Source organism: Eptesicus fuscus, chromosome 21, assembly GCF_027574615.1.
Source record: "Eptesicus fuscus isolate TK198812 chromosome 21, DD_ASM_mEF_20220401, whole genome shotgun sequence".
Lineage (NCBI taxonomy): Eukaryota > Metazoa > Chordata > Mammalia > Chiroptera > Vespertilionidae > Eptesicus > Eptesicus fuscus.
In genome coordinates, this window is record NC_072493.1 from 5,535,969 (window position 1) to 5,558,795 (window position 22,827).

General features: G+C 55.6%; 2 protein-coding genes across 3 annotated transcripts in view; one reads left to right on the plus strand and one right to left on the minus strand.

Moving 5' to 3' along the window:
• Window positions 1–10,032, minus strand: part of LONP2 (lon peptidase 2, peroxisomal) — a 45,853-nt gene extending 35,821 nt beyond the window's left edge. For both annotated transcript variants that reach the window (XM_008152382.3, XM_054710470.1), the window contains exon 1: window positions 9,712–10,032. In XM_008152382.3, the coding sequence (XP_008150604.2) occupies window positions 9,712–9,944 (233 nt within the window). In that variant the 5' untranslated portion in view covers window positions 9,945–10,032. The remainder of the gene's footprint in view (window positions 1–9,711) is intronic.
• The window catches only part of ABCC11 (ATP binding cassette subfamily C member 11), a 43,481-nt gene continuing 27,387 nt past the window's right edge, over window positions 6,734–22,827 (plus strand). Inside the window, exons 1-8 of the mRNA XM_054710471.1 lie at window positions 6,734–6,794; window positions 13,939–14,081; window positions 16,600–16,733; window positions 17,306–17,464; window positions 18,646–18,793; window positions 20,379–20,612; window positions 22,006–22,179; window positions 22,673–22,820. Of these exons, the coding sequence (XP_054566446.1) occupies window positions 13,983–14,081; window positions 16,600–16,733; window positions 17,306–17,464; window positions 18,646–18,793; window positions 20,379–20,612; window positions 22,006–22,179; window positions 22,673–22,820 (1,096 nt within the window). The 5' untranslated portion in view covers window positions 6,734–6,794; window positions 13,939–13,982. The remainder of the gene's footprint in view (window positions 6,795–13,938; window positions 14,082–16,599; window positions 16,734–17,305; window positions 17,465–18,645; window positions 18,794–20,378; window positions 20,613–22,005; window positions 22,180–22,672; window positions 22,821–22,827) is intronic.

Below are 22,827 nucleotides of genomic sequence, written 5' to 3' on the forward strand. Positions count from 1 at the left end.
GCACACAGACAGTACAGATAGCACACAGACAGTATACAGACAGCACACAGACAGTACACAGACACAGACAGCATATGGAAAGCACACGGACAGCACACAGACAGTACACAGCACACAGACAGTACAGATAGCACACAGACAGTATACAGACAGCACACAGACAGTATACAGACAGCACACGGACAGTATACAGACAGCACACGGACAGTATACAGATAGCACACGGACAGTACATTGACAGCACACAGACAGTACACAGACAGCACATGGACAGTACACAGACAGCACACGGACAGTACACAGATAGCACACGGACAGTATACAGACAGCACACGGACAGTATACAGACAGCACACAGACAGTATACAGACAGCACACAGACAGTATACAGATAGCACACGGACAGTATACAGATAGCACACGGACAGTATACAGACAGCACACAGACAGTATACAGATAGCACACGGACAGTATACAGACAGCACACGGACAGCACACAGCACACAGACAGTATACAGACAGCACACGGACAGTATACAGACAGCACACAGACAGTATACAGACAGCACACAGACAGGATACAGACAGCACACAGACAGTATACAGACAGCACACGGACAGTATACAGACAGCACACAGACAGTATACAGACAGCACACAGACAGTATACAGATAGCACACGGACAGTATACAGACAGCACACGGACAGTACAGATAGCACACGGACAGTACACAGACACAGACAGTATACAGACAGCACACAGACAGTATACAGACAGCACACAGACAGTATACAGACAGCACACGGACAGTATACAGACAGCACACGGACAGTACAGATAGCACACGGACAGTACACAGACAGCACACGGACAGTATACAGACAGCACACAGACAGTACAGATAGCACACGGACAGTACACAGACACAGACAGTACAGATAGCACACAGACAGTATACAGACAGCACACGGACAGTATACAGACAGCACACAGACAGTATACAGATAGCACACGGACAGTATACAGACAGCACACGGACAGTATACAGACAGCACACAGACAGTACAGATAGCACACGGACAGTACATTGACAGCACACAGACAGTACACAGACAGCACATGGACAGTACACAGACAGCACACGGACAGTATACAGATAGCACACGGACAGTACACAGACACAGACAGTACAGATAGCACACAGACAGTATACAGATAGCACACAGACAGTATACAGATAGCACACGGACAGTATACAGATAGCACACGGACAGTATACAGACAGCACACAGACAGTACACAGACAGCACACAGACAGTATACAGATAGCACATGGACAGTATACAGACAGCACACAGACAGTACAGATAGCACACGGACAGTACACAGCACACAGACAGTACAGATAGCACACAGACAGTATACAGACAGCACACAGACAGGATACAGACAGCACACAGACAGTATACAGACAGCACACGGACAGTATACAGACAGCACACAGACAGTATACAGACAGCACACAGACAGTATACAGATAGCACACGGACAGTATACAGACAGCACACGGACAGTACAGATAGCACACGGACAGTACACAGCACACAGACAGTACAGATAGCACACGGACAGTATACAGACAGCACACAGACAGTATACAGACAGCACACAGACAGTATACAGATAGCACACGGACAGTATACAGACAGCACACGGACAGTATACAGACAGCACACGGACAGTACAGATAGCACACGGACAGTACATTGACAGCACACAGACAGTACACAGACAGCACATGGACAGTACACAGACAGCACACGGACAGTATACAGATAGCACACGGACAGTACACAGACACAGACAGTACAGATAGCACACAGACAGTATACAGACAGCACACAGACAGTATACAGATAGCACACAGACAGTATACAGATAGCACACGGACAGTATACAGATAGCACACGGACAGTACACAGCACACGGACAGCACACGGACAGCACATGGACAGTATACAGACAGCACACAGACAGTATACAGATAGCACACAGACAGTATACAGATAGCACACAGACAGTATACAGACAGCACACAGACAGTATACAGATAGCACACAGACAGTATACAGATAGCACACGGACAGTACACAGACACAGACAGTACAGATAGCACACAGACAGTATACAGACAGCACACGGACAGTATACAGATAGCACACGGACAGTACACAGCACACGGACAGCACATGGACAGTATACAGATAGCACACGGGCAGTACACGGACATCACACGGACAGCACACAGACAGTATACAGATAGCACACGGACAGTATACAGATAGCACACGGACAGTACACAGACACAGACAGTACAGATAGCACACAGACAGTATACAGACAGCACACGGACAGTATACAGATAGCACACGGACAGTACACAGCACACGGACAGCACATGGACAGTATACAGATAGCACACGGGCAGTACACGGACATCACACGGACAGCACACAGACAGTATACGGACAGCACACAGACAGTATACAGATAGCACACGGACAGTACACAGCACACGGACAGCACATGGACAGTATACAGACAGCACACAGACAGTATACAGATAGCACACAGACAGTATACAGATAGCACACGGACAGTACACAGACACAGACAGTACAGATAGCACACAGACAGTATACAGACAGCACACGGACAGTATACAGATAGCACACGGACAGTACACAGCACACGGACAGCACACGGACAGCACATGGACAGTATACAGATAGCACACGGGCAGTACACGGACATCACACGGACAGCACACAGACAGTATACGGACAGCACACAGCACACGGACAGCACACGGACAGTATACAGATAGCACACGGACAGTACACAGACAGTATACGGACAGCACACAGACAGTATACAGACAGCACACGGACAGTACACAGCACACAGACAGTACACAGAGAGCACACAGCGCAGCACACGGACAGTACACAGACAGCACACGGACAGTACACAGACAGCACACGAACAGTACACAGACAGAACATGGACAGTATACAGACAGCACACGGACAGTACACAGAGAGCACACAGACAGTACACAGACAGCACGCGAACAGTACACAGACAGAACACGGACAGTACACAGACAGCACACGGACAGTACACAGACAGCACGCAAACAGTACACAGACAGAACATGGACAGTATACAGACAGCACACAGACAGTACACAGAGAGCACACAGCGCAGCACACAGACAGTATACAGACAGCACACGGACAGTACACAGACAGCACACGGACAGTACACAGACAGCACACAGCACAGCACACAAACAGCACGCGGACAGTACACAGACAGCACATGGACAGTACACAGATAGCACACGGACAGTACACAGACAGCACACGGACAGTACAGACAGCACACAGACAGTACACGAACAGCACACGGACGGTACATGGACAGAACACGGACAGTACACAGATAGCACACAGACAGCACACGGACAGCACACAGACAGCACACGGACAGTACACAGACAGTACACAGACAGCACACGGACAGTACACAGACAGCACACAGCACAGCACACAAACAGCACGCGGACAGCACACAGACAGCACACGGACAGTACACAGACAACACATGGATAGTACACGGACAGCACACAGCACAGCACATGGACAGCACACGGACAGTACAGACAGCACACAGCACAGCACACGGACAGCACACAGCACAGCACAGACAGCGAGCGATCGTCTCAGCGACCCTGTGTGCCTCTGCACGGGCTCATCTGGAGCGCTCCTCAGTCACTCCTGCAGGCTGTGACCTGGCTTCCCTCCACTCGGTGTGCTCTGAGCGGTACACCTTTCCCCACCACCGCCCAGTCCTGTCCTGTGCACAGGGGTGAAATCGGATTTAAGCAATAACTTAAACCAAAACATGAGAAAGACAATTTGGTGGGGAGGAGCAGCCAGAGCTGTGAAAACGTGACGGGTGCGGCAGCCACCGTGGCTGCTTCCCTTCCCGCCGGCAGCAGGTGGTGCTCCCCTCAGACCCCCCTCAGGCCGCGGAAAGGGAGCGCCTGGAAGTGTGGCGGCTGAGAGCGTGCGCCACGCCGCCCCGGGCAGGAGCAGCTCGATTCCGGCCACAGGAACGGCAGGAGCCAGAGACCGCATCCCTGGCCCAAGGGTTTCCAGGCCGGGAACGGAGGGAGGGCGGAGATAAGTGTATTTGTCTGGGCTTCGTCACGGTCCCAGGTGAGGCCAACAACGAGTTTTCTCGCAGAGCAAACACTGCACTTCCGCCAACAGGAGAGGAAGGCGTCCGAGCTGAGGGCGGGTGTGCATGGGCCTCGCCTCCGGAAAGACAAACCTGTCGAGGTTCACGGGGTATCGTGGTTCTTCCTCTGAACCCCTTACAGTTGACTCAAGTGCACCCCCTTAAAGGAAAACGCGGCCTGCGGGGTGGCAGATGGCCAGAAGCCCCACCTGGGGAAAGACTCCGAGAGTCACACACATTTTCTGGTTTCCCGTGCGTATGAGAGTCATGCTTACACTCTGTCTAGGGCAGTGGTCGGCAAACTCATTAGTCAACAGAGCCAAATATCAATAGTACAACGCTGAAATTTCTTCTGAGAGCCAAATTTTTAAACTTAAACTTCTAAAGCCACTTCTTCAAAATAGACTCGCCCAGGCCGTGGTATTTTGTGGAAGAGCCATACTCAAGGGGCCAAAGAGCCGCATGTGGCTCTCGAGCCGCAGTTTGCCAACCACAGACGTGGCTTACTGAGCAGCGGTAGCATTAGGTCTGGGAAAACAATGCGAACGCCTCAATTAGAAACCACTTTATTGATTAAAAAGGCGAGCCATCTCCTGAGCCTCCAGGGAGTCGGAACCTTTTTGCTGGAGGAGGGTCTTGCCACCACGCTGCCTCTCAAAGCTGGAGTCCCTCCTCTCAGACCCCGGCGCTGCTTCAACTGCTTCTGGAAAGTTCTAAGTCCTTTGTCGTCATCTCCACCATCTTCCCAGCATCTTCCCCAGGAACAGATTCCATCTCAAGATGTCCCTCTCAGGCTCGTCCACAGAAGCAAATCCTCAGCGTCCGAGTCTGATCATGAGATGGCAGTAGCTCGGTCCCCGATTCAGGCTCCACACGCAACTCTAGTCCTCGCACTGCTTCCACACATCTGCAGGCCCTTCCTCCACGGAGGTCTTGAGCCCTCAAGGTCACCCATGAGGGTGGGAACCGCCTTCTCCCACACTCCCACAGATGCTGGTACTGTGGCCTCTTCCCACGAGGGTTCCTCATGGCATCAGGATGGGAACCCTTTCCGGCAGGTTTCCGATGCACTTTGCCCAGATCCACCAGAGGAGCCACATCTACAAAACGTGTTTCCCAGACAGTCAGACTTCAAGGTGGAAACGCCTCCCCGGCCCCTGGGCTGCAGGATGGGCGCGGCCGGCAGCAGGAAGACGTGTGCTCACCGTGCCGTCAGCCTCCCGGGTGCGAGGTGCCCCGTCAATGAAGGCACAGGTGTTCACCGCGGGCTCACAGGGGGCGCCAGCCCACGCTGCACCAGGTGTGCTGTCACCCGGGCTCTGAGGCCGCGTTCACCGAGCGCGGGCGGAGGAGGTCTGGCATGATTCCTCAGGGCCCTGGGAGTTCTGGAACGGCAGGCAGACGCACACTGGCTTCAACTTACAAGTCACCAGCGGCCTGAGCCCCTGAGAGGCCGCCTGCCCTGGCGCACGGAGGCCTGACACTGCCCTCTCCCCTCTGGCCGTGAGTCCTGGCTGGCATCGTCTTCCAATAGATGCTCAGTGGACAACCTGCTGTGGACACAGCCCTGCGGGGATCATCTCCGCCAGGGCTCCCGAGTCACTGCCCCTCGCCTGGCACCTTCATGACGGAGACGGCTTCTTCCCTTAACCCGCAGGAGCCAACCCCCGCCAGCTCTCACCCTTCCTCCGGCAGCCGCCTCACTCCCAGCCCCACGGAACGGAAGCACGTGAGGGCCTCGCTCACGCTTAGGCTCTGGGTTAGGGGAGGCGGTGGCTGGTGCGATCCTCTATCCGACCACGAAGACTCTCTCCATCCCGGCAATGAGGCTGCTTCCCTTCCTGACCGTCCGTGTGTTCGCGGGAGTCGCACTTTTAATAGAAACAAATAGCAGTACAGGCAGCGTGGACCCCGATTATAAAACTGGGCGTGTGCCCTTTCTCCACAAACACTCACTTTCTGTTGAGAATGCCACCGTTTTGTTTTGTTAGACAAATGCCAACGAAACGATTGGGGCCTGGGAGATGAAGCAGCAGCCACACGACGCAGAGGGGCTGAGACACCAGCAGGAGCCCATGTGGTGCACAGGTGTGCTGTCTTCCGGGCACTGAGGCGGCATTCACAGAGCCATGGGCCTGATGGGGGGGTACATGGAAGGACAGGGCCCAGGGAGGGCTGAGTCAGTACCATTTCCACTCAGAGAACAAGGCGTCCCTCGGGAGCCACCACATGGGTGTCCTGAGGTGGCCGGGGGCCAAGATCTACCCTAAGGGAGAGCCACAAGGGCCAGGCTTGCACACCGACATGCAAAAGAGGGGGTGGTTCAGGAAGTCAGCACCTGGCCCTGCTCCTGCGGTGGCGGGGACAAACCGGCTTCGGCTGCTCCTTGAAAACCCGGCAGTGCCGCCTGGACGGTGGGAAGGACACAGGGCAGCAGAGGGAGCCCTCGCCTGCCCTGCAGACCAGCGCGCCAGGAAGCGCAGGTAACCGGCCCGGGGAAGGCGTGGGTAGCAGCACAGAGCAACGTTAGCAACAACGCAGTAACTGTGTCACGGAAGGTTTTACTTTTTAAAGGAAGGTGTGCTTTAAGGTCAGATTAGAGGAAAAAGACATTGGCTGCTAATCTGGAGGAATGCAGGGGATCTTGCTACCCAGACTTTCCAAGGAGTGAACAGTATTTCTAGAAAAACTGCCTGGTCTCGTGGGTCCTAAGAATGCTGGGATTCTATGAAGAATGGTCGGTGTATGGCCCTGGCCCGTTTGGCTCAGTGGATAGAACGTTGGCCTGTGGACTGAAGGGTCCCGGGTTTGATCCCGGTCAAGGGCACATGCTGGGGTTGCGGGCTTGATCCCCAGAAGGGGGCATGCAGGAGGCAGCTGATCAATGATTCTCTCTCATCATTGATGGTCCTAGCTCTTTCTCTCTCCTTTTTGAAATCAATAAAAACATACTTAAAGAAAGAATGGGGGTGGGGTGGGGGAAGAATGGTTGGTGTATGTTTCCTAACTCGAAGGACTAAGTCTTCCCAGGGCGATTAGAGTGAAACAAGGGCAGCGACAGGAGCATCGGGGGTGAGCTCACCCGTCACCTAAACGGCACGGGTGCTTCCAGGCCCGAGAGGCTAGAGTAACAGTCACTGTCATTGCGGAGGGATTTGCCCGGGGGAAGGAAACACCCCTCAAACCTGCCAGAATGACGCCAATGAGTGGTCACTCACACCTAAAGAGGGACTAAATCTACTTAAGGAAAAACAACCCTCACCAGAGGACGTGTTTTTGGTGTTTGTTGTTGTTGTTGATTTGAGAGAGAGAGGAAGGCAGAGGGAGAGAGAGACATCCATCAGCTGCCCCTAGCTCTGACACAAACCATAACCTCGGTATGTGCCATGACCAGGAATCGAACCCACAGCCCCTTGGTGGCTGGGACAACGCTCCAAGCAACTGAGCCGCCAGGCCAGGGCTGACTCAATCTATTCTGAAATTCACAGCGTGCCTTGTGGGCAGTCACCAGACCTACGCGCAGTGGAAAGAAAATGAAAAATCCGATCATGGCCGCTCTGGGCTCAACAGGCAACTAAGTGCCCAGGCACAGAGCGTGCCAAGCGGTGGGAGAAGTGAGCGGAGCCTGGAGTGGGGTCCTGGGAGGGAAACCAGGATCCAGAACAATGTGTCAGCGCCGACTGACACGCGTCAAGTGCCCAATTCCACTCCAGCCAGAGCAGGTCCGAGGGGGGCCAAGGTGCTGAGAAAAGCCAGGCTTTCGCAATGTGGACCATGGGCTGGCGGGGTTTGTTTTGTTTTAGGAGGGGAGGGGAGAGGCTCCTTTGAGAATGTGAAGAAAGCTATGGAATCTCCTTTTAAAAGAAAAGAAAAAATATATATATATATACACACATATATATATATTGATTTAAGAGAGCAAGGGAGAGGGAATGAGAGAGAATCATTGATTGGTTGCCTCCTGCATGCTCCCCACTGCCTGTCGCCCCCCCGCCCCCCGCCCCGCACTTCACCAGGCCCACCTGTGCAGAAACCGGGCATGTGCTCTTGACCAGAATCAAACCCGAGACCCTTCGTCCACAGGCCGACGCTCTATCCACTGAGCCAAACCAACAAGGGCTGGAATTTCCTTTAAAAAATGTATATAGCCACACGGTTTGGGATAAAAACAAGGCTTTCCTAACCCTCCCCAAATCCACTGGGCCAGGAACCCCCAGTTCTGAGAGAGGGTCACTGCAGGTGAACAAGGGGCTCTAAGCTGACAACATCTCGAGAGGATGAAGGGTGGGGAGGCGTGTCTGAGGCGAAGACGGCATTTGCCGAGAGCGAACCTTTACCCCCAGAGTCCAACATAAACACAATGCGAGCCACGAGCGGAATTTTCGCGCTCACATTATAAAGTAAAAACAAACGGGTGAAATGCTAATGTTTTACTGAACTGCAAAGAGCCAAAGTCTATATAAAATGTACTCATTTAGTAATCGACACAGCGGGTTTTCGTTCCAAGTTTTCAAAATCGAGCGAGCTGTGTACCCTTGCGGCACATTGAGGGGTTTGTCTGGGACACGACTTTCAGTGCCAAACCAGGACAGTGCCCAGAACCGGGACCGTCGGACCCTCTGGGACCTCAATGCGACCGGTGCTCGATGGCCACAGGTGGCTGGTGGCCACGGTCTGGACGGCGCACCTGCCTATCAAGCGCCCAGGGTGCAGGGCAAGTGACACACATCACCTCCCTTAACCCTCCGGGCACACCTGCCAGGTGGAGGCTGTGAGTCCCCGGATAACAGGTGGAGAAGGACGGACGGGCACAGGGCCCTCTCACCCAGATCACACACTAGGGCCCGCGTGGGCCATCTCCCCGCAAGCGGGGGCCTGAGGACTAGCAGGCGGCCCGGAAGGAGCAGGGACAGACGCCAGGGCAGGTGTGAGCAGGAAAGGCCCTTAGGGAGGAAAACAGGGGCAGTGAGGGGAGGCGAGGGGGGCAGGCGGATGTGTGGAAGAAAGGCACCCCAAAAAGTTAACAGAGGGGGTGGTGCGGTGCAGGGCGGGATGGGAAAGCGATAACACGTGCGAGGTGACCAGTGTCCAGTGAAGAGGTCAGAGGGAGAGGGAGAGGGGAAGGGCGGGGGAGGAGCGCCCTGGAGAGCTCAGACCTGGGGGCGGGAGGGGGTTCAGGTCCACTTGTTACCAGTGACAGTTCGTCCTAGCGGCTCCCTGCCTCCTGGATCCTCCCACTGAACGGCCCCCCATTTCCCACGTTAGGGGCAGACACCTGGCCCCCCATTTACCGCGTTAGAGGCAGACCCGCGGGGCCCGTGTCCCGATTTAGGGGCAGACCCGGCTGCCCCCCGTCCCACCCCCCGCCCCCCGCCCGCCGTCGCGCCCCGCCGGGCCCACCTGTGCAGCGGCGGCAGGTCCTGCGCGTCGCTGGCCGGGTCGGGCGTGTTGGGGATGACGCCCAGGATGGTGCTCTGCAGCGACGTGCCCTTGAGCAGGCGGCTGCGCACCAGCTGCAGGTTGCGGGCCGAGTCCACGCTCGTGCGCATGGTGGAGCCGGGCAGCAGCACGCCCTCGTGGGTGAGCAGCAGCGGCAGGCGGCTGGGGATCTGGATGGGGCTCCCTGACGACATGGCGACGGCGTCGTCCGACTGAGCTGCACTCAGCGATCTGCGCCGCCTGCGCCGCAGTCCCGACCTCCGAGCCACCGGCGCGCCGGCACTTCCGGTCCAGCGCTACGGGCCGCCGCCGGGCTCAAACGCCGCCGCTTCGCGCTGCCCCCTGGCGGAGCCGCGCGGTAAGGCGCGCGTCGTAATTACACGAAAAGAGGTGCAGGCCTCCTGTGCGCCAAGGCCTGTTCAGCACCTCAACTTTCTCCTGGGACTCGCTCACCCAGCGACCTCCCTCACCCCCACCCCCACCCCGCTGTGTTCGGAAGGAAGATGGAGAAGATTACAGCTGGTTGAAATGCTTTTCTTTTTTTTTTTTTTTAATTTTTTTTATTATTATTATTTTTTTAATATATTTTATTGATTTTTTATAGAGAGGAATAGAGAGTTAGAAACATAGATGAGAGAGAAACATCGATCAGCTGCCTCTTGCACACCCCCACTGGGGATGCGCCCGCAACCAAGGTATATGCCCTTGACCGGAATCGAACCTGGGACCCTTGAGTCCACAGGCCGACGCTCTATCCACTGAGCCAAACCGGTTTCGGCTGGTTGAAATGCTTTTCACTTTCAATGTGAGCCGAGCTCTGGTGTGCAAAAGCATTGCCAAGGCCCTAGCAGAGGGTCCCACACACCCTTCACTCAGCGTCCCCTGTAAGCGGCGTACACATCAGTTCAATCTATAGACCCGACTTAAAAGGTGCCGTTTCCTCCCGAATGTCCCTTTCTTTCTGCGCCAGCATCCCACTTTCCCTTCAGTTGTGATGACTCCTCAATGATTATAATTTTTTTTTCTTTTAAAAGCTTGGCACTTTGGGTGTTCCAGTGCCTTATTTTATGGAATGCCCCTCAATCCATCCATGGACAAGGTTGCCTCTGTCATGGCCGACAGTGTAGTTCTGTAGGAGGTGGGCACCATATGCAAGGACAGTGGTGTGGACGGCGGGAAGTCCTTCCGAGGGTCAGAGGAGGCCCTGAGCTTCGCACCCAGAGGGGGCAGCCCAGCCGGGATCAGGGCTGGGGGCAGGAAGGGCAGGACACCAGGCAGGAGAAGCGATGCTTGCACAGACCCTGTGGCTGGGATGCCTGTAGGATGCTTGAGGACCAGCTCCTGGAACTGGCTGAGCTTCGTGGTCCCAAGGAGCTGAGAGGCTCAGTGGGGTCAGGTTAGAGAGGTCCGGGCGGCCCTGGGAAGGAGCTGGGTCTTCCTCTAAGCCTGACACAGAATCACATTACCTGGCTTACGTTCTCAAAAGCCGCTGTGTGAAGAATGGAGTAGAAGGGGTTGGAGAGGAAAAGCGGGAAGTCAGTGAGGAGGTGGGGTGTGCGCTGAGGGAGACCTGACAGTTGAGAATGGGCCAGCTGTGCCAGAAGCCGGCAGGAGAAGGTCGGGGGTTAGCACTCAATGCATGGCCGATGTCCCCCCACACCCCCCCCACCCCTGTAGCTAGTGGGTCAGCAGGAGGAGGTAACCCTAAGAGCCGGGAAGGGAACGGTGGGGAGTGGACGCCTGGGCGGAGTGGGAAGAGAAAGGGCCTGGCAGGCGCCTCTGCTCCACTGCCCCCGGCACCTTCCCTGTCCTGTCCTCCGTGCCTCTGGCCTTGGACACGGGCCACAGTTTACCTTGCTCCAGGGCTCCCTCCAGTACACAGGCCGTTTCACCATCTGCAAACAGCCCGGGTCTGAACCAAGTTTACCGCCATGACGTTGGCCCCCGGCGATGGCTGGAGAAGCTTGCCTCTCTGATTCCCAGGCATGTCCTGGTCCCCACCCCACGGCAGCGATGGCCTAGCCACTGATCACAGAGAATAAATGGGCAGCGGATCCCTGGTTCTCTCTCATCGTTGCTGTTTCTATCTCCTTCTCCCTCTCCCTTCCTCTCTCTGAAATCAATAAACGTATATTTAAAAAAAATAAAAAGAAATCAATGCAGGGAATGCTGATAAGGCAGGTGCAATTGACAAGTGCGTGGTGCCCACAGCCCCCACGTGGTGAAGAGCACAGAAAAACGAAGCAGCATTCTTTCAATATTTGAAAACGTTCAGCACAGTTCCTCGGGAAATGGGCAGATGAGTGAAGACCCACCCAGCCTCCCTCTTGGCCGCTCGTTCTAGCACAGAGCACGATGTTCCTGTTAGAACTACCCTCCGGCTCTGCTGCCACGGGAGGTCAGTGCCCAGCGCAGCCCGGTGCCAGCGTGCATGACTTGCGATCTAGAACTTGCTGATGCCACTGCTCCCCACCCCCACGCCCTCCCCTGGGGAGCTTTGCGCAATGAATAAACGGAAAAGCGGCACACAGGGGCCTGCCCCAGGGCCTCTCTCTACGGGATCACGCCAATTTTAAATGTCTTTATTGATTGCAGAGAGGAAGGGGGAGGGAGAGAGAGAAACATCAGTGTGAGAGAGAATCATGGATCGGCTGCCTCCTGCATGTCCCACACTGGGGATGGAACCCACAACCCGGGCCTGTGCCCTGACTGGGAATCGAACCCTGACCTCCTGGATCCTAGGTCGACGCTCAACCACTGAGTCGTCCACTTTCTCTTTCCATTCCTTCAGAAATACTCATTACCATCCCCCTCCTACCCCAGGCAGCGGCTGCTCTGGGAGTGAGTCACATACTCAGAAAGGCGAAAGCAAAAGGCATATGAAATACGCTCGGTTACCCAAGGCTCCTAAGTCCTGCCCAGACCCACTGCCCTGAGTCTGAAAACCAGGAGTCAGAAAACGGCAACATGTGTGCCTTTCACTCATCTCCCGTCCACGCCTCATTTACTTATCGAGCACCTGGCTGTCTCCTAGCCAGTGGTCGGCAAACTCATCAGTCAGCAGAGCCAAATATCAACAGTACAACGATTGAAATTTCTTTTGAGAGCCAAATTTTTTAAATTTAAATTTCTTCTAACGCCACTTCTTCAAAATAGACTCACCCAGGCCGTGGTATTTTGTGGAAGAGCCACACTCAAGGGGCCAAAGAGCCGCATGGGGCTCGCGAGCCGCAGTTTGCCGACCACGGTCCTAGCCAGTCCCGCGCCCTAGGCCCAGGGACTCAATAGTGAGCAAAGCAGGCAGGCCCCTGTCCTCGGTTTAGTGCCAGAAATGAACGCGGAACAAAGTGATTGACGTGAATGTACAAGTACAAACGGGGGTAAGAGAAGATGCATGGTTTGTTTTTAAGAAGTCCTCACCTGAGGATTTTTAAGAATTTATTTTATTTATCATTTTTATTAAAATGTATTTTTATTGATTTCAGAGAGGAAGAGAGAGGGAGAGAGAGATAGAAACATCAATGATGAGAGAGAATCATGGATCGGCTGCCTCCTGCATGCCCCACACAGGGGATCGAGGCTGCGACCCAGGCACGTGCCCTGACCGGGAATCGAACCGACAACCTTTCGGTGCACAGGACGATGCCCAACCAACTGAGCCACCCGGCAGGGCAGAAAAGGCATAGTTCTGTGGGCAGGCATGGCATGTGATAGGAGACTGAGCTGGTCCACGGGGGAGGGGTGGGGAGTGGGGAGTTAGAGAAGGTTTCCCCAAGTGAAGTTGGGCTGGGGCCTGAGTAGATGTTAAAAAATAGGGAGCCAAGCCCAACTGGCATGACTCTGTGGTTGAGCATTGACCTATGAACCAGGAGGTCATGGTTCGATTCCCGGTCAGGGCACATGCCAGAGCTGTGGGCTCCGTCCCCAGTAGGGGGCGTGCAGGAGGCAGCTGATCCATGATTCTCTCTCCTCATTGATGTTTCTATCTCCTTCTCCCTCTCCATTCCTCTCTGACATCAATAAAAACGTATTTAAATAAATAAAAATAGGGAGCCAAGTCCGTCCCAGGCAGAAGGAAGAGCAGGGCCCCCCATGTGCACAGCCCTGCACGCTGCCTGCAGGGGGCCGGCCTCCTCTCCTGCCCACGTGGGGCTGGGTCTAAGCCGCTGCTACCTGTTGCTTTTTCAGATTCTCTGGTTTTGGAAAACGAAGAATCGGCAGGACAACTGAAAATGACCAGGAGGAAGATATGCTGGGTCCCCAGCTCTTCCGGCGGTGTCGTGAATCTCGGCTTCGATGTGGGTGACAGCATGGTCTCGGGACTTAGCTACGTGAGTACATCTTCCCCTCGAAGCCCCAGGAAGCTGAGCGGGGAGGGTCTTCTCCATGGTCACCAATTATTAGCTCAAGGAATGCTGTCCCATATTTATTCAACCTTGATTTTTTAAAATGCACCTCACACTTCTATAATTAGATGAATCATAATCTTTGGTCATGACACACCTTCATGGCTCATGCATGTGCATGTATTTTCTATGACCTATTCATCTATGTATGCTCTTATAATAACACTAGAGGCCTGGTGCATGAATTCGTGCATGGGTGGGGTCCCTTGGCCTGGCCGGTGATCGGGCCAATTGGGGCCTGCCGGCCAAGGGGAGAGACCAAGGGAGGTTGGCTGTGGGAGCACACTGACCACCAGGGGGCAGCTCCTGCATTGAGTATCTGCCCCCTGGTGATCAGTGTGCATCATAGCAACTGGTCGTTCAGTCGACCGGTTGTAATGGTCACATAGGCTTTTATATATATACTAGAGGGCCAGTGCACAAAATTTGTGCATGGGTAGAGTCCCTAGCGGCTGCCAACTGCCAGCCCGGGTGCCTCCCTTCCCCCAGCAGACAGCCAGGGGGCCTCCCTTCCCCCAGTGGCACAGCCACTCCCTTTCCCCAGCCGCCTGCCGCCGCTGCCAGCCCTGTTCCCTGGTTGAACTCCCGGTCGAACTCCCTGTCAAACTCCTGGTCAAGGGGACAATTTGTATATTAGGCTTTTATTATATAGACTAGAGGCCCGGTGCACAAAATTTGTGCACTTGGGGGGCGGGTGGTCCCTCAGCCCTGCCTGCGCCCTCTCACAGTCCGGGAGCCCTTGGGGGAGCAGGCCTAAGCTGGCAGTCGGACATCCTTAGCGCTGCCATGGAGGCGGGAGAGGCTCCCGCCACTGCCACTGCACTTGCCAGCCGTGAGCCCGGCTCAGGGCTTCTGGCTGAGCCACACTCCCCCTTTGGGAGCACACTGACCACCAGGGGGCAGCTCCTGCATTGAGCATCTGCCCCCTGGTGGTCAGTGCATGCCATAGTGACCAGTTGTTCCACCGTTCGGTCAATTTGCATATTAGCCTTTTATTATATAGGATATCCTACCTAATAATAGACAAATATGCAAATCGACCGTACCGTACCTTCGCTATGCCCGCGATTGGCCAGGAGGGGCAGGGGGGCGGGGCTCTGGGTGGCCGGAGTGGCCGATTGGGCCGGCAGGACGCTGAGCTCACGTCGCCAGCGGCAGCTCGAGCTCAGCGTCTGCACCATGGCTGTGCTGCAGCACAGAAGGGCCCTCTGGGGCAGCGAGCTCACGTCCCACCGTGGACCATCAAAAGCGGGGGAGCTGGGTGCCTGTCCGCTCAGGCACCAGGCCTTTCAGAAGCCTACGCCGCGCTGGAGGCTTCTGAAAGGCCTGGTGCACCAGCAATCAAAAGCAAAAGCGTGGGAGCTGGGTGCCTGTCCGGTGCACCAGCAGACAGGCACCCAGCTCCCCCGTGATCAAAAGCGAAAGCGTGTAGAGGACCCTACACATGCATGATTCAATCATGCACTGGGCCTCTAGTACATTATAGATAGATACTAAGTGCCTCTGGACCCATCGCTAACACACCAGCTTGGACCTTGACAATCACATTCAGCTGTTCGTCTCCCCTGCCCAAGTCCCTCTCCCTGAAGGAACCACTGTCTGGAACCTTTCCCCACCGATCCTTTCATTTGTTTGTTGGTTGATTTATTTATATCAGGATGTAATTGACATACAACCGTATGTTGCTTTCCGGTGTACAGCATACTACCTGGTATTTGTATATGTTGTGAAGTGATCATGACAATAAGTCTGGTGCACATCCATCAGCATACATAGTCACACATCTCTTTTTCTTATGATGAGACATTTGAAGATCTCCTCTCTCAGTAACGTTCAAACATGTGACCCACGTGCCTGTCCACAGTCACCAAGCTGTGCCTGCCGTCCCCAGCACTTCTTTACTTTGTAACTGGAAGTGTGTACCTTTTGGCCTTCACCCATTTGCCCGCCCGCCCACTTTGCCTCCGGCAACCACCAATCTATGTTCTGTGTCCGTGAGCTCCTTTTTCTTGTTTTAAAGATACCACATGTTGCCCTGGCCGGTCTTGTTCAGTGGATAGAGCGTCAGCCCTCAGACCACAGGGTCGCGAGTTCAAATCCCGGTCAAGCATGTACCTGGGTTCCAAGTTCATCCCCACCCCCATCCGGGCCCCAGCGAGAGGCAATCCATCGATGTGTCTCTCTCACATCGATGTTTCTCTCTGTCTCTTCCCCTCCTCCCTCCCTTCTACTCTCTAAAAGTCAATGGGGAACATATTCTAGGGCGAGGATAACAAAGAGGTTCCACATGCCAGCGAGAACTGGGGTATTTGTCTTTCTCTGCCTGACTCCGCAGCCCTGAGGAAGCTGACAGGGAAGGAGCCATCCTCCTTGGGCCTAGTGCCCGCTCCGGATGGTATTTATGGGTCTGAAACGGACGCTCTTTCGTTTTTTCTTTCCCAAGAGAACATACACCCCTGAAGACGGCCCCGGAAGCCCGCAAATCCGGGAGCCTGAGCCACCTGGGAGCGCAGCTGCCCCGCCTCCGGGGAAGCGTGACGCCTGGAAGATGCTGATGCCCTTCCGCCCCAAGCCCAAGTGAGTCCTGGGGGCAGAGGGGCAGAGCCCACCCAGCATGAAGGGCAACGAAGGTCAACTTCACCTTGGACACTTCCGCACTGTTTCCCACAGAACGGACACACCGCACTGCTTTTCTTTCTCCTAAATACATTTTTATTGAGTTCAGAGAGGGAGAGAGAGAGAGAGAGAGAGAGAGAGAGAGAGAGAGAAACATCAGTGATCAGAGAGAATCATGGATTGGCTGCCTCCTGCACGCCCCACACTGGGGATCGAGCCCACAACCTGGGCACGTGCCCTGACTGGGAATCGAACCGTGACCTCCTGGTTCATAGGTCAGCGCTCAACCCCTGAGCCACGCCGGCCGGGCACTTTCCTTTCTTTTAAATCGTTCCCCTATTCACAAGTGCGTTTGCTGTTTCTGATGTTTCACTATCACACAAATAACAGTCATGAGCACTTCGCTGTGCCTCTGGCTGGCCGCGCTGTGGTTCTGGCGTAGCCTTCACTCATCATCTCAAAATCTTGCCCTCGACGTCACCTCCCCTCCAGAGTCCGTGTGCTAATGTGACCACCTTGCCTGTGACTTCCAGGCGTCCTTCCCCCCAGCCCCTGGATGACGCCGGCCTGTTCTCCTACTTGACGGTGTCGTGGCTCAACCCCCTCATGACCCAAGGACTCCGGAAACGCTTAGATGAGAGCACCATCCCCCCGCTGTCAGCGCAGGACGCCTCCGTCCGAAACGCCAACAGGTACAGTCATGCTGGGCAAGCCCCGGGGTGGGTTGAGATCAGGTCTTGGTGGGGGGACGGTGACCAGAGATGCTCAGAGTAGGTAAGGTGGGTCCCTCCTCAGACAACCAAGGGCTGTGGGCTCTTCCTTTGTGGCAAGAGGCCGACCTCTATTCTTAAAGCGCTTTCTTATTTTATTTTTAATTTTTTTAATATATTTTATTGATTTTTCACAGAGAGAAAGGGAGAGGAATAGAGAGCTAGAAACATCGATGAGAGGGAGAGAGAGAGAAGCATCAGTGATGGGAAAGAATCATGGATCGGCTGCCTCCTGCACGCTATGGATCCAGCCCGGGGAATCGAACCATGGCCTCCTGGTTCATAAATTGACACTCAACCACCGAGCCACACTATACACCAAGGTTGTGGGTTCCATCCCCGGCCAGGGCACATATAAGAATCAACCAATGAATGCATAGATAAGTGAAACAACACATCGATGTTTCTCTCTCTCTCCCCCCTTCCTTCCTCTTTCTAAAAATCCTATATAATAAAGAGCTAATATGCTAATTAGACCAAGCAGCCAAAAGACCTTCCAGACAACCTTCCAGATGAAGCCTGGGCTGCGAGGGCCGAGCCCCTTGCATGAACTTCATGCATCGGGTCTCTAGTCAATACGTAAAAAAATAGAGTAAATAAATAAATATAACATATGGACTTATTTGTAGCTTGATTTGGCAAGCTAACTGTAAAGACATATTTTTGAAATAATTAGAGAGATTTGAATACAAACTGGGTATTCGATATCATTAAGGAATTGTTGTTACCACGTTATTACTACGTAACTGTGCACTGTTATGAATAGCGGCTGTTTTTGTGGTCCCTGTGGTGATTCCCTAAAGGCTCACCTAGGAGACATGCACACTGAAGCATTAAGAGATGAGGTGAGATGTCTGTCATTTGCTTTAAATAAAGAAGAAAAAAGAAAAGAAAAAGAAAAGAAAGAAAGAAGTGAAGGGGAGGAGAGATGGAACAGACGTGGATAATTCTCAAACCTGGGGAATGCGCGTTTGGGGGCGAGGCCCCATCCTGTTTACTTCGCTACGTTTGGAAATGTCTGTAATGAAGCTGCTCTAGGACCTGGGACTTTGGGGTGACACGTGCGAAGAGATTCCACGGGGCTCAGTTTTCCTCTCCCCCAGGCTCCGCCGGCTTTGGGAAGAAGAAGTCTCGAGGCGTGGGGTGGAAAAGGCGTCCGTGCTCCGAGTGATGCTGAGGTTCCAGAGAACAAGGGCCATTATAGACGCGCTCCTGGGCGCCTGCTTCGCCATCCTGAGCGTGCTGGGGCCGGTGAGCGGGGCGTGGCGGGAGCTGGGCCAGGGTGGGAGGTGGGGCGTGGAGGGAGGTGGGCGTGGTGGCGGGGTGTGAGGGTGTGGCGGGAGGTGGGTGTGGCAGGATGTAGGATGTGGTGGGAGGTAGGGCGTGGTGGGAGGTGGGGCGTGGCGGGAGCTGGGCGTGGTGGGAGGTGGGCGTGGCAGGAAGTGGGGTGTGGTGGGAGCTGGGCGTGGTGGGAGGTGGGGCGTGGTGGGTGGGTGTGGCGGGAGGTGGGGCGTGGCGGGAGCTGGGCGTGGTGGGGGTGGGCATGGCGGGAGGAGGGCCCCGGGGAGCTGTGGGGACTGGTGTACAGCCCACACAGGATGTACTTGTCTCTCCACTGCTGCTCTGAACAGGAAGCTCTTTAAGGGCAGGAGAGCTGATGATAAGAATGTGAGTTGCGCAGCCACCGCGTGCGTGGCTGCTGGTGGCCCTGGGCAATGTGTCTACCCTCTCTGTGCTTTGGTTCACGGTGGAACCCATGACGCCTTGCGGGGAGATCTCATAGAGTTGCTCATTTGCAAATGGAGAGCATAGGGCGACACCAAATGAGTGAAGTGTATGTGGCACTTGGCACGTGGCCTGGCTCGGTGGGTGCTGGCTGCTTTGGAGCCCGGCTGAGCACCTGGGAGGGAGCGCAGGGGCAGGAGCGAATGGGCTCCTGGACCCTGGCTGTGATGAAGCGGCTGTGTCTATTTCGGGTCCTCCAGCTCCTCAGCCCAACATCCAATTGCAGAGAGCGAGGCGGGTGTCCCACTGGGGTCCCTGTTGGCCACAGAGGGCGGGCGTGCAGTAGGGCTGGTGACAGCTCCCCAGAGGAAACGGAAGTGATGTGACCAGCCAGAGGAGAGGACGCAGGTCAGGAAGGAGCAATAGCTGACGACGCGGAGACCAGTGCCCTGGGTGACGTCCATGTGCTGGGTACTCTCCATGTGCCCTCCAGGCCTGCCACCATGCCACCCTGTGCCCCGAGCACACTGATGGGGTCCCCGTGCCCTCTGGCTGCTGGTGGGGCTGGGCCATGGGAGATGCCCTGGAGGCTGGAGGGGAGCGGAGTCAGGGCAGAATGTGCATTCCCTGACCCGCCCCCCTCTGCGCACCAGGGGCCGGCTCCTTCGAGGGCCCTTCTGTCGGGCTCTCCCCCTGGGTTCCAGGAGCTCCCCTCCCCTCTGGCCCCGGGTCTGGGGGGTAACAGCTCCCTGCTGCTCCACGGGGCTCCGCCATCCCTGAGGGATTTCCTCAATTCTGCCCACACCTTTGACTTAGCCAGTTAGCTCCTGATTGCCGTGTGTGTGCGTGTGCGCATGTGTGTGCGTGTGTGCATGTGTGTGTGCTGTGTCCTGCCAGCTGGCTGGGAGGGGGTGGAGCTGCGCTCAGGGCTGGGTCCGCTGACTAAGCCTCCTGCCCTGGACCATACGGCCTTCTTGAGACAGGACCTGCGGGTCAGTTTGCGTCACTCAGCGAACCCGCATTGGCCCGCGCCCTCGCGCACAGCCCAGGCGGTGCCCTCGCCTGAAGGATTGGGAGGCCCGAGGGAGCCAGACGCCTGCATGTGTTTCAGGTGCTGATTATACCGAAGATCCTGGAATATTCCCAGGAGCGGAAGGGGAGCGTCGTCTACGGCGTGGGGCTGTGCCTCGCCCTGTTTCTCAGCGAGTGCCTCAAGTCCCTGAGCATGTGCGCGTGCTGGATCGTCAACCAGCGCTCGGGCATCCGCTTCCGCGCAGCCGTCTCCTCCCTGGCCTTCGAGAAGCTGCTGCAGTTCAAGTCACTAACGCACATCTCCACGGGCGAGGTCAGTGCCGGGCGGCAGGCCAGCGCTGCCCGGGGCCAGGGGAGGGAGACGGGAGCTACAAGAGGCAGAGAGAGGGCATGATTCCTAGGGGGGTTGATGGCCACCAGCAGGTCAGCACTGAGCCAGGAGAGGGGCTCCCTCCATTGCGCCACAGCAGTTACAGCGCCTGCTCTGGGGCGGCCTGTTTGGGCCTGGGGGACACCTGCAGGGAGAAGGGTGTGGGAGGACTTCACGGCCCAGGGACACCCCCAGGGAAGAGCAACCCGAGCGAGGGCTCCCTGGGTGCCCACTCCCCTCCGCAGCAGAGACTCCGTGCAGCTCCTGGCGGGGGTGACTGCGGGGTGGCCCCTGGCCTCGCTCTCCCGGCAGCATTAGGACCACACAGGCGCTGACAGGGATGGGAGGGGCCGTGCCAATGTGTGGCCCATAGTCGTGGGGATACTGGGATTTTATATATTTAATTCCAATCTTCCTGCTTTCCTGTGCCTTGAGGAGCATGGATGACGTGTTTTTTGTTTTTTTTTTTTAAAGAAAGTTTCTTTTCTAAAAGATGTATTTTTAGTGATTTCAGAGAAAAAGGGGGAGAGAGAGAGAGAGAAACATCAATGATGAGAGAGAATCATGGACCGGCTGCCTCCTGCACACCCCCACTGGGGATGGAGCCCGCAACCCGGGCATGTGCCCTGACCAGGAATTGAACCCTGACCTCCTGGTTCACAGATGGACACAACCCCTGAGCCATGCTGGCCGGGCTCACGGGTGACTTTTATATTGAGGGCCATTTAGATTGTTGGAAAGGTGGTTCTGCTTTGGCTCCTTACCCTCAAGTCAACCCTCTTTGGAACCTGGCATCAGCCCCTCTCCAGCCTCCTCCATAGGCCCTCCTCCAGCCCAAGGTGGCCTCCCTGCTCCTGCCTGGCCGGGTGACCTCCAGTCCTCAGCACCAGGCATGCCCGCCTCCTCCACTCCCTGCCCCTTGAAAATCCCATCATCCTCCTGGCCCAGATGGATGTCCTGCCCCTCATGAGCAGCTCTAACGCCCCCTCACCCCCGCCAGTCCCCATCACGCACACTTCTGGCTGCCCCCCTCCTACGAGCCCCCTTCAAAGACACGGACTTTCTCCTGGCCTGTGTGGCTCAGTGTTTGAGCATCGACCTATGAACCAGGAGGTCACGGTTCAATGCCCAGTCAGGGCACAGGCCTGGGTTGTGGGCTCCGTCCCGAGTAGGGGGCGTGCAGGAGGCAGCTGATCCATGATTTTCTCTCATCATTGTTGTTTCTATCATCTCTCCCTCTCCCTTCCTCCCTGAAACCAATAACAATATTAAAAAAAGACACAGGCTCAGGGTACCTGGAGAGGTGACCCCGAGCCTCGGGCCCGCTGTCTTTCAGGCCATCAGTTTCTTCACCAGCGACACCAACTACCTGTTCGAAGGTGTGTACTACGCCCCCCTCATCTTCTTGAGCGGCTCGTCGCTGCTGTTCTGCAGCGTCACCTCCTACCTCACGCTCGGACCCACCACGCTGATCGCCACGTTTTCCTACCTCCTGGTCTTACTGCTGATGGTAAGGCTGGCTGTTCCCCAGAGCGCCTGGGCTCTGTAATGGGGGTACCTCTGAGTGGACACGTTGCTTCATGGGGTCATGGGGGGAGGGGGCACAATGGCTGCTTAAATTGTGGAAACAAATTGGGCAAACCAGGAAGCGGTTCTTGGATGACACGTGCTCTGCATGATGCAAACGGAGGGGTCTCCTCCCTTGGTCCCCGGAAAGGGGCTGAGGCTGTTAGAGGGTGAGGGTTCCCAAAGGCAGAGCAGTCAGACTTCGGTTTAGTCAGCCTCAGCCTGGCTTGGCCCCCAGGAGAGAAGGCCCCCCCCAGGATGTGCAAGGCAGGCCCTCGAGGGGGCGCATCTGAAAGCCTTCAGGGGGGACCTGGAGCTTGGTCTCAATGGGTCGCCCAGTGCAGAGTTAACCAGCGATTCCGCCCACATCTGGCGTTTCCCTTTGGGAGCCCTCGCCTGCCCGCCTCCGACCGGCTCTCCATCCCTCCCGGCTGCAGGTGCTCCTGACCCGCGTGATTGGGAAGGGACAGAAGCACGCCTCTGAGGTCAGCGACCAGCGCATCCGGGTGACCAGTGAGGTCCTCACCTGCATTAAGCTGATTAAAATGTACACGTGGGAGAAGCCATTCACAAACATAATTAAAGGTACAGA